A 12,081-nucleotide genomic window follows, 5' to 3' on the forward strand; every position below is an offset into this window, starting at 1 on the left:
AAAGACATTTTTAAAGCCATCTTGGAAATGTTAAATAGACCGTATTTGTAGTAATTTCATTCGTAATTTTTTTCATCTTATTTCTTCCGGAATATACATGTTCCTACAACCAGCTCACAGAAAGACACAGAAGAGCCCTGAAGACACCTACACATACACTTTCACCAGAAGATTGCCTGGGAACAGGGGTGTTAAATTTGCAACCTGCCAGAGTGGCTCACCCCGCTTACAATTGGCAGCCTCCTCCACAAGGGAGAGCGTGGCAGGCTGGATGAGCAATAATCTGTGCCCAGCCACCACCTTCTAGGGGGAGGGCAGGGAGGAGGAAGCCCACCAGCTGCCCTGGTAGCAGCAAGACAATGGAAACCCAGGGGTATATCCTCCACTTGCGTGTTGTAGGTGCGTGCTCAAAAAGCCCAGCATTTTGAGACGGCAGAGCTGCAGCACGTCCAACAGCCAGCCACGCTGCACAGGAAGCAGGTTGCATACAGTGGTTTCACGGCCCCACCGCTGCTTGGCCAGCAGGGCTGACCCCTTGTGTCTGTGGACCACCTGCAACCTCAGGCAGTGGAGGAAAATCCAAGCACCGCAGCAGGTTTTCACTCCATAGCTGAGGTAGGTAGCTAAGGCTTTCTTTGCATTCAGCAGACACGCACATTTTCAGGACTCTGTTCACTTCGCTATTTTAGGCATCTACTTTAAGGAGATGAACCGCACCTAGATCCCATCTTTCTCCACTAGCCAAAGAACGAGCTTTGACTACTCCAGATGCAGATAGCAAGAGCTACTCAAACTGATCCCACCCTGGACATCATTAACTGCCCAGCTTCAAAACTCAGGCATGCAAAATACACCAGTAAACTAATGGGGAAGTCTGAGTTGTCAGGCCAGAGATGACACTTCCCACACAAAGGAGTTTGGTTTTGAATCCACCTTGGATAAAAAGTAAAAAAAGGAAGGAAGTGCATGGCTGCGCAACCTCGCTGGTTGTCTGGGATGGTGTGCACTACTGCAGGCAATGTTTGCTGCGATCTCCAGCCCTGTGTCCTCTGCCATCCAGTGACTGAAGTTATTTGGGCATTGCTTTGTCAAAATTTTGCTGTCACGCAGCCCAAGGCTCACGTTTAGTAAGATTAGAAAACCTGTGCTTCCCTATTCCTCGCTTCCCAGAAGCAGTTGTGTTGAAAGAAAGGATTGGTACTGAAAAGCTGTGATCAAAATTTAAAATCCGACCTCATGGATACACTAAATTGTTCCAATTTCTTGTTCTAGCAGTCAACAGGTTTTATTTCTTTTTTTTACAGACAAGATAAACCTTTTCACAAGGAAAAAGGAAAATGTTCAAAAACCTGATACAATTTTCATAAAAAACACTACCAAAACTCCACTAAAAATCCAAAATTTTAATCTTGGAACAATGACCTTTTTACAAAGAGCTTTTAAAGACTGAGTGTACATATTCACAAAAGCAACAAACTAAGGCATATTCTTCATAGCCATGTTTATAAATTAAAAGACTTTGAAAAGCCATGTGACTTGATCTCATTTAAACCTTGTCAAGACACAGGCAGTAAAAATTCTAAATGTTTGGCTTACTTTTACATGTGGTGGACTGTCAGTTTATACAATTATCATGAGTATGAGCTAGATTAATTTCAAATCACTGAAACAAATACTCTAGCAAGAGCATGAAGCTTAAACATTATTTTAAAGTGCTCATTAGAAACCCAACATTTCAATTATAATTAAGAAATGTTAAAGATATTACATTCCTTACATATTGAGTCTGAAAGTACAGTATGTACACAATCTACACTCTTGTCTTTATAAATAGGAAATAATTTATCTCTATATCTCAAACACGACTAGTAGCTGAAGGGAAGCTGAAAGACTAAAGACTATTTTGATTTGGCCAGAAAAAGGAAAAAAACAGAAGAGTCATCCCATACATACAGCCATCAGAATTCTGTATCCCAAGCACTGCCATTTTGGTCAATCTCCTTGACTAATTCTCTTTACACCCGCTCATGAAGCATTTGCTGGTACATTGCCAGCAGAGAATTACAGCATCTCTCTCACAACAGAATTGCTTGGGTCTCTAGAACTGGCAAGGCTGCTGCCAAGAGAAAACGTAATGAGACATAAGTCCCTTAATTAAATAGAAGAAATATGCGCTGCAATGTATTACAGTTTGCAGAGAACTCCGAACTAGACTGTCAAACAATAAAAATTTGGATGTATTTTAGTTTAGTTTTTGACTGAACTGTAGTGCTTATAAAAAAAATAAGACAAAACTAATTCAAAGGCATCTGTGACAAATTTAAAAGCCTACATCAGCTTTCTTATAAAGCCCTAACCAGTTCCTTTCAATTCAGAGCCGCAGTATGTTTGCTATTCAAGTCTCTTGTCCTACAGGAGCTAATCAAACCTCTCCATCTCACTACCAGTCCTCTGTGATTTTGACTTAACAGTTTTGCAGCATGTGGTATTACACTGTGCACAGGTTAAGCCTGTTTCACACAGGACTAATACCAGGTACCTGTGAAATGTTAGTATTGTACATCATTGTACTCCCCACAGCGCACACACTTTTCAACAACCCCCTTTAAGTACAACATGGCAAGTTTTCAAAAATACCAACAGCCTTAAAACGCAAGACCCAAGTGCGTTCATGAAAGTGCAATAAAAAATATTTAACTTCCTCTCATTGCTTTTCATTTCTCGGCTGCCATGAAGGGCAACATTTCATTTTTGTTCCCAGTCTTTTCACGAATTTTGCAACTGGACTTTGTAGTTTTCAGACAGATACAAGAGTATACCCACTCACATATAGTAACATGATTACAGTAAAATCAAAAGCCACAAAATAAAATATCGGTGAACATTCCATAAGTGGAATTTCAACTTTGGTCAACATTTCTGCTAGGCTAAAGGCAAAAATATGCTGTACAAAATCACTTTAACATCTGCAGGAATAAGCCTCTTCGTTACTTTAGCCTCAGCTTAGTGTGTGGTCAGCCTGAACTATGCAATTTCTTAAAAGAACAGGTAGATAAGAGACACGTTAAGCTCTGTTTCTTCCCTACTTGTACCCATTAGCAGATTCTTCCCTTGCAAAACAACATTCATGTGAAAAAATTTACTGTGGCGCTCAGAAGAGTTGAAGGCAAACGCATGTGTATGGGCAACAAAAGCTGTCAAGGTGACAAACGATTCAATGGACTGCTTGCTTCTCCACCTGCAGCAAGCTTGAGCGTTGTTAGCTTTCGAGGGGGATGCTGAGGACTCTTACGAAGGTTGTCGTCCATCTGCAGAGAAATAATGAGAGCCGGATCTGGCAAACAGCAGAATACAGATTATACAATTAGTCCATTTGTCAGGGCTGCTGTCATTAATGCTGGTTTGGGGTGGTTTTTACCCTGTTATTTCAGGCCCAGCCAAAACTGATGCCTTGGTTCCTTTCCACTCCCAAATACATGCTTGTGTTAGAGCTGCTATTCATTCCATTAGCATACGATGCATCAAATCCAGGGCAAAAAGGTGTGCTTCTGCTCAAATAATTTTGTCAAGATTACTGAAGAAAGCAACATTGCTACCTTCTTCTAAGAGGTCAAAGTTTCAATTTTGTACAATAGCCAAATGCTGCTAGAAAGCAGACCAAAAGTCAAACTGCTAACATCAATGGATGCTTTTGCATGTTCAGCACCTTGCAAGAACAAATCTTTTTCAAATTAGAAATGTTCTGGAGGCATTGCGTGAATTTAGATTAGTTACAGATTTCAAAAAATATTTAATAAAGAACTTGTGGTATGAGCTTTTTGAAGACAGGTTAAAATTGATCTCTGAATATAAAGATTTTACCTTTTCATAGGAAATCAATCTAATGCCCTGTGTGTAACGTGGTATCAAGAAGAGTCTAGTTACTACAGGATAAACAGAATCACAGAACACAGCACAGGGGACACCTCCAGAAGTTGTCTAGTCCATCCCATTTCCTCAAGGTAGGATCAGCTTTACCTAAATCATGCCTGACAAATGTCTATGTAACCCATTCTTTAAAACTTCCACAGCCACACTTCAATACCACAAAGAGGAGATACAATCAATACCTAATGCTACAGAAGCTGATGATAGTTAATGATCTATTTCATACACTGATCTTTTTCAGGAAGAAATGCCTTCTATCCTTCTAGTTAAAGCATTCTGTCTGCACCAGAAGACTAATTCTTCACAAGTATTTTTCACATAAGTTGTATAGCTTTTGATAGGTGCTGAGTGACAGCCTTAGAAACAAAGAATATGAAGAAATAAAAGCTAGATGTAGAACAAGCAGGAGAAAGAGTGACTGTAGGTTAGTGATTACAGCATTCAGCTGGGCGCAAGGAGAGCTGGCGATTGGTCTTAACTTGCAGGACCATTTCTGAATATTGATCAATACATTTGCCTCCTCCTTTGCTGGAATGTACACTTGCAGAAAGACATTCTTTTGTTGGTATGCGCACTTGCAAGACAATGTTCTTTTGATTGCAATAAAAATACTTTTTAAGTACAAGGCTTCATTAATTATTCCTTTCAAATGACATAATATTCTTCCTGCCTCTCTACACAAAGTAACTCACTAGAAAAGAAGCAATTAAAATAAAATGTCCATTGTACAGTTGCAGTTGCCATGCAAGAATATCTGTGAACAAGTAACCACAAAGAAGCAGGAAAATTAGAGACTGAAGCAAAAGTAACCTTTTCAATCAAGTTGGATTCCTTATTTACAAGCTGTGTGAGTTTCTGCAGATTAGCATCTGCTGTATCCTGTCCAGCCGGAGAATGGCCTGGAGAGTGAAGGCAGAAAGATGAAGAGTGAAAAGGTATTTACAAAAGCTTTTAAATCCTTAAAAAATAAACCCACTTTGGAGAGAAAGTTCATGCAGTATTTTTATCCTAAGAAGAATCTAAGTGGAAAAGTCATTCCATGGGAGAAAGACAGAAGTACTAAGCATAAGCCATAGCATAGATACAGGTGCATTTTGCCAATGCTTGACAGAGTCTAAAACTGAGTATTAACCCTTGCTTTTAATTTTCAACCCTTTCTGCACAACTTTGGAAGTTTCTCTACCTCATTTCCCCACAGAAGCTCTAGCATAAACTACATAAAATCTAATGCTGCCTTGGTTCACAGGTGGAATCCTGAAGTCCTAATCCAAACAAGACTATACATGACAAAAAGGGGAAAAGAAACACAGCTTACCTGAGACAGTTAACCTGAAGTAGCAAGTTAAAATATCATCACAGAATCGACACAGATTGGGAAGCTGTTTCAAATGCTCTTGTAATTGTACTCTGGGGAAGCACACTTTATAAACTGGTGCAAGGAAACCAAACACAAAGGCATCCAAGGTGGTAGGCCTGAAAAGAGTAACAAAACAAAACAAGAAACCAAAGTGACTGAGGTAAGACATTAAGATCTCTACAGCGTAACCCTTTTCTGTGTACATCAAACACAACTCAGGACAGAACAGTCAGCTCTTCTGGCGTTCCATCTTTTCATATCAATCTGGTAAACGCTTTGTACAGACCATCTACTGATTTCAGCACCTCTGAACTAGAGACATGCTGGCAAGCTGAAACAGTAACTTCAGTATTAAAATCCAGTCATGCTGTCATGTACACTGATAAACAAGCCACTCTAAAACACATTTCTGGCACCACAAAAGCCAAGCAGTATGTCAGGGGACCAGGATCCTCTCTCATGAAGTGGTCCAACTTCAGTGGCAAAAGGAATAGATCATCCTTTTTAGGACCTGTTGGCGCTATGTAGTTGGCAATATCTGCTTCCTGCTCTGTGCACATACAACAGGAAGAGGAACCCGGACCTACACTCTCCTCCCATGAAGGCAGGCTTAAAGCACCTCAGGCTTAAAGCATTTTTTCTACATACAAGCACAGGAGGTGACATTCAGCAGCTAGAAAAGCATCCTCTAGTGCTACACTAACTCATCAAGCACCGCACATTTTCTTAGCAGCTGTGGGCAGCATCTGCCTCTCTGTGGAAAAATGCAGGATAAGGGAGACACTGCATTGCCTTAGTCCAAAGATCTTGTTTGTGCCCTGTTTGCTCATTCAGATTTATCTGAAAAGCAGAGTGTGAGACGTCAAACTACTGTGCAGCACTGTTAACATTCTGGCAGGTTAAAAAAAAAAAAAAAAGTTAAGTGTTCACAGAGTCATGTGGTACCTGTTTTATTAGTCATTTCAAAAAAAAAAAAAAAAAAAAAAAAAATCACACTCACGTATCTCCAAAGAAAAACTGAGATGTTCCCAATCTCTTCGACAGGAGATTTAGGCACTCCTTGGCATCCCTGTATATCTGATGAGACACAAGACTGTCTAAGAGCCCTAGGTGTAGCAAGGCTAGTATGCACAGCATCGTTCATCATTTGACAGTGTACTAGACTGTTTCAGTTCTTGTCTTTGACAGCACCAACTTACAAATTCTTTACTACACAACACATACCTGTGCTTCCACTTCAGTGAGATTGTAGAGCGGAGGCCCTCCCCTGGTCAGCAAGATCCTGTTCAGCGCTTCCCTGGACATCTTTCCAGGCAGATACAAACTCAGTGGGAAGGCAATCCTTGAGGCAAACCATGGCTTTGTCACACTGCAGTAATTTTCAGCCTCAACCCAGAAAGTGTGCAGCTGTATCAACACAAGGAAAAATATGACTTGAATTTGAGTAAGAATAGTAGACATCTCTTAAAACTTTGATGTGTAGGATCTCTGTCACAGAAGCAGAAGCACCAGGAATTATTGTAATCTAAGGTAATCAGGATTATACTAATCCTTTGAGTGTACGAGTATATAATTAAGGCAACACCTACCTTCCACCCAAAGAAAAACATCAAAGATTTTACACAAACCTGCGTACACGTGCATAAAATTACATGCACGCTCATGTTTATGTATGTATATATATACACACTCATGCACACACACACTGTACACAGAAAATACATTACAAAAAAGTTGCAGATATAGAGGATCAGGTTTGAACTTTCTAGAATTTTTTTTTTTATTTATTTCATATAAATCTTAAAAGATATTATGAAATGATGAATTCAAAACCTTGCGGGTCAGCTGAAGAGGCTAGCCTATGATATCATCTGGTAAGACTTTAATGTCTCTCACGTTGGGCACCTCTTGTAGCACTTCCAAAATTCTGACCATTATAAAGTATTTCTCAGTACTTACCAAAGCAGGAAGCAGTTTCTCTTCAAGTAGTGCAATATATGCCAGTGTATCAGCTCCTTCTTTTGCAGACAATTCATAATCAGCATTATATTTCTACGAATTAAAAAAAAATACATACTATAAATAGTGTTACACAGAACTTTCTAAAAAGATGATCAGTGCCACCCAAAGTTGCTTCAAACTTAACAGCTATCAAGTCAGTAACATTTTTCACAACAGAAAGCACGCACTCACTAGAATTTCTTTACTTCTTCAAGCCAGCTATGTCAAACCTCCTTGTATCTCCCTTTTCCACTTTCCCATTCTTAGATTTTTGGGCCCTCCTATTCCCAAAATAACTCTTGTGTCTCCTTCCCATTGCTTTCCAAGCAACTGTCAGTGATACAGAGGCAATTTTTCAGTACTTAGGGATGTAGCAAATCTCTGGCAAGTCCCCATCTTTATTTTTGAAGAAGCATCTGGCACTTAAGCTGATGTAAGCATAAAAAAAGGCAAGCATTCCCATCTTTTGCTTTTAATTACCATTCTAAAAGTTTAGAAATTGGATGCTAATGATATAAGGGACCAAATGCACAGCTAAATTAACGCAGTTACAGCTGACTGAGCTTTTAATTCTGACACTGGATCCTTTTAAGATACATTAAAAGGGTTGATAAGTTTTTTGGGGGGAGAGGAGATTGGCTTCATTAATTTAGAAACAAAGGGTCAGTGCTGACCCTTAGATATCTGAAAAGCAAGCATATTATTGTTACACTTTAACTCAAAGAGGGTTTTTTTCCCCAACGTTAACGAGTCTTTGGTATTCAAATGGCTGTGAAACTTCTGAATTTTGAAACAACTGTCTAAAATCCCATCTCAAATGCACAGTTTTCAGATTCTGTTTTTCTCTCCCAAAGATTTAAAATTTCACTAACATGGCATTCATCAGATAATCTTCTCGACTAGGCAGGAACTTTATTTCTAATCTAAAAGCAGAACAGTGGGCTGGATGACCATCTTAAAATAAAAAGATGATGCCATGCTTTATTAGACATCTTTATACTTTGTGAAAAGAAATTGTACAGCTTTATTCTTTGTGAATAAAACGTGAATAAAACATGCGAATATAACTTTGTGAATAAGAGATCTGCAAAAGGCAAGCAAGAGTTGACTACACAATAAGATGATATGCATCAAGAAATGCTTGCAGACATTTTTATGCTACAAGCAATAGAAAAACTACCTAAATTAAAAACAACGCTGTATGTACTATCCTTCCAAAAAAGAGCACTGTGAGACCATTACCCATTTAAGCAGTTAAAACCACACTTCCCAAACTGCGATATCCTAGGTCTGCAAAGCCATAACGATGTTAAAAGTGTTATAATTAAGAGCAGGGTGCTCAGTGAGAAACTGCTCAATTAAGGCCAGTTTGTCGTCCTTTTCAATGAACAGTTTTCTTGTGCCTGTTTTTAAATCTTTCACATAACTAACAATCAAACTTTCAAACAGCAATTTGTTATCCACCATTTTGCAATTCTCATGCATGTATGAAAAACAGGTAAGCACTGCATCTGAACTGAGTTCCAGATTTTTGGAAGCCTGCATCAATGTATACGGGGGACATGTACAGCCACTACAAGGCAAAGAAAACAAATCTTTTGAAAGAGACATACCTGCTTTCTTAAGAAGTTTAGTATTTTTGCTGGCTGAGAAATAACAACGTCTTCTGATATCAGGACTGGTACATCTCCTAGAAGGCATAAATAATACAGTCAACAATTTATATGGATGAGTTCTAACATAACTAGAAAGCAATCAGTCACTTCATCTACTTTCCTTTTCTCCATAGCATGCTCTGATCTTCCTAACACGTACACAAAAACTAAGCTTTACATAGCAGGGGAGTACCACCAAGGTCACAAATACATTTAGTGAATTGTGGCCTTCACTAATAACAATACATAAAAAAGGGCCGACACCAAATCAGACTGAAGCCAACGTCTCCTGCTAGATATCTGATACTTTGAGAACCAGGCTACTCATCTGGATTTCAGATGCTCATCTTAAGACAAAAATTCCAACCCAGTCCAACTGCCCTCTCAACTCATTCACCTCTGGGCTTCTCCTTCCTTCTACTCCAATTTTTCCCTGCCCTTCCCCTCCAAATCCATTTTAACAACCTGTTTCCTCTAGCCTTGCTACAACCACTGCCCAGGCTACCACTGCATAACCATGAACTATTACAGAACCAAGTATTTCCCTTCTGACAGAAGCTTACTGGTCAGCCTTTGCTCATTAGATTGCAGGATCAAAGACTGTAGACTGTAAAATCTCTGTAACAGGAACTATCTTATAGCACATCCACAACATAACTGCCACAATGAGCCTAACAGACTGTGCTGCTAAATACTATTACAGTATCAATTATCACCAACACTTACTATTTGAAATTTTTTTTGTATGGATTTTATGTATTTTGGCTATGAAGAAAGCCACTGAACTTTTGGCAAGTACACCCAGCTAGTTCTTGGTATTTTCTGCTAACAGAAAACAATATACTGAAAAGCAAGAGCCAAAGGCGCAACTTCTGCAGGGATACCGTAATGCCTAAACTGATGATGTGGTAAGTGTAAATGGCAGAGTACTTTAACCCTGCAGTGATTTTACCTCTCTGGAATACACCAAGACAATAACTTAAATACTGAACAAAAAGATAAGCAATGAGTAGAAGTATCCAACACGAAGGTCCTCTCCGATACCTCATTTTCAACTTCTCTGGCAACTAGGTTGTTAGTCACCTTTTGTAAGTCAACCTTTCTAACTCAGCACAGTACTAAACATCCCAGCTGGTGCAATTTACAGTCTTTGAGGCTCACATTCCAGTTCCAACTGTACCAGCCCATTAAATTACATAAAGAACACTATTTCCATACACAAGTCTAGTTATTATCATTATAAATATGCAAAGTGCAAAAAGCTTCAAAACTTGCTTTCACTATACCATCAATTTAGACTGCCCGACAGAAACAGGCATGTACTTGGCACCACTGCTTTGCTGACTGTCCTCTGCTTCACCCATACTCATTTTAATAAAGTGTCCTTTGAGGCACTTTGTTTATGTCTTCCATTATTTTATTCCCACAAATTCATCACACTTGATCCTGTAAAGTCATTTATCAATGTATCGCGAAAGCAGGTAGCCTTCACTGGGGCAGGTTACACTCACAAACACAAAACCAAAGCAAACTCAGAAGCAACGCAGAAATTGGAACCCACATTTATAACGTGGCTATGACTGAAAATAAAAAATGCAAAGATGGTACCTTTCGGAGCTCTCCAAGAGTTCTCTATAGTATTCACTGTCAGGGGAGCCCCAGAAAATTTGGCATAAGCCTGCAATAAAGATTGCGGGGAAAAAAAATCCAGTCACTATGTGTAAGAAACGTGTAAGACAGCACTTTAAAAGTTGTTTTGAACAGCTTTGGGCACTGAAGACCGACTAAAAGCAAATGCGCCGGTAGGCGCATTTGCTTTTAGTCGGTCTTCAGTGCCCTAATGCGTTTCTAGGAAATGCCGCCCGTGAAGGCCGAGGCCAGGCAGTCCCCGGGAAGGCACGACGCCCTCAGAAAGGGCAGCAGCCCTGCCCGCGGCTCCGCGGGGGAGGGATGCAACGGGCCGCGGCGAGGCGGCTCCCTGTGAGGAAACAGACCGGGACCGCGCCGCCCTGGCAGGCCTCAAACACCGTCGCCTCCCACCCCCGGCCGAGCACGGCGGCAGCGGCGGGCCCCTCGCCCGGCCTCAGGGCGACAAGAGCGGGCGCCGCCGCCGCCTCTCCCGGGAGGAAGAGCCCCGCGGACAGCCGCGCCGGCCACAAGCAAGCCCCGGGACGCCGTCCCTCCCTCCTTCCCTCCCTTCCTCTCGGGGCGGGTGGCGGCCGCTGGCCGTTACCATGACGGTTAGAGACTCCGGGTGCAGGGACGGGAGCCCCCAATCGCCTCCCCAGCAGCTCAGCTCCATGGGAGCCGCCATCTTCTCCGCCGTCCGCGCCGGACCGGGGAGCGAGGCGCTGCTGCCCTCGCATGGCGGCGCCCGAGCGCCTCCGGCCGCGCCTCGGGGAGGGAAGAGGCGGCGCGGGGCGTGCGCGTCTGAGGGGCTGCCGCCGTCCCCCGGGGCCCGGAGGCGGCGAGGGGCCCACGCGTAAGGGTGTCCTGCCCTCCCTCTGATCACCGCCGCCTGCTGCCGAGGGCGAGGCCGCTGGAGGCGCCGCTGAGGGGAAGGGGCGTTGGCGGCCCGAAGCCGTGGCACGGTGAGGAAGCGCCGCTCGCCCGGAGCCACCGTCGTTCTACTCGTGGAACACGGCGGCGTACCGTACCGTCTTGCTGAACCCCAGCTTCCTGGGTCTGTTACTCCACACGAAGTTGTGGCTTTCCACAGGAGCAGAAAATGTGGCTTGTGATCGAAAGTGAAGAGCAGTCGTCAGCAATTTGGCTTTAAAAATAAGGAACTCTGATCATATGGTACCAGTTTTGACCAGGTTATAATGACAACCCATTCAGTGTGGTTTTTTACTGCGGACCTTTGAAGGCCTCAAGTTGTCAGCTGTTTCATTTCAGCGTTCGTGCAGACATGCCACAGCACATCTAAATACTAAGTCAAGTAAAATGTTTCCATCCTTCCCACACAAGGAAAAAATACCACACACAAAAAAAAAACCTGCACTGACCACCCTTATTCAGGTCTTCTACGCATAAAAGAGATGAGGAGAGCAAGGGCAAAGCTTCATCTGTCCTCCCTACCCATCGTGTGTTGTGTCCCCCCCCCCGATCCATGGTTTCAGATCTGCATGAAATTTGTGG

General features: G+C 42.0%; 1 protein-coding gene across 3 annotated transcripts; it reads right to left on the reverse strand.

The window, feature by feature from the left end:
* Positions 1 to 1,274: 1,274 nt before the first annotated feature.
* Positions 1,275 to 11,254, reverse strand: MTX3 (metaxin 3). 3 transcript variants are annotated; one of them, XM_050913177.1, is made up of 9 exons: positions 11,174 to 11,254; positions 10,549 to 10,618; positions 8,899 to 8,975; positions 7,244 to 7,336; positions 6,509 to 6,691; positions 6,285 to 6,361; positions 5,243 to 5,400; positions 4,738 to 4,826; positions 1,275 to 3,308 (listed from the first exon to the last, which is right to left on the reverse strand). In XM_050913177.1, exons 1-9 carry the CDS (start codon positions 11,252 to 11,254, stop codon positions 3,198 to 3,200), a joined length of 939 nt encoding a protein of 312 aa, XP_050769134.1. In that variant the 3' UTR covers positions 1,275 to 3,197. The 3 variants fall into 3 exon arrangements, with proteins under 3 accessions (XP_050769134.1, XP_050769136.1, XP_050769137.1); XM_050913179.1 differs by lacking the exon at positions 4,738 to 4,826 and having other exon boundaries at positions 1,275 to 3,334; XM_050913180.1 differs by lacking the exon at positions 4,738 to 4,826 and having other exon boundaries at positions 3,215 to 3,308.
* Positions 11,255 to 12,081: the final 827 nt, after the last annotated feature.

Source organism: Gymnogyps californianus, chromosome Z, assembly GCF_018139145.2.
Source record: "Gymnogyps californianus isolate 813 chromosome Z, ASM1813914v2, whole genome shotgun sequence".
Lineage (NCBI taxonomy): Eukaryota > Metazoa > Chordata > Aves > Accipitriformes > Cathartidae > Gymnogyps > Gymnogyps californianus.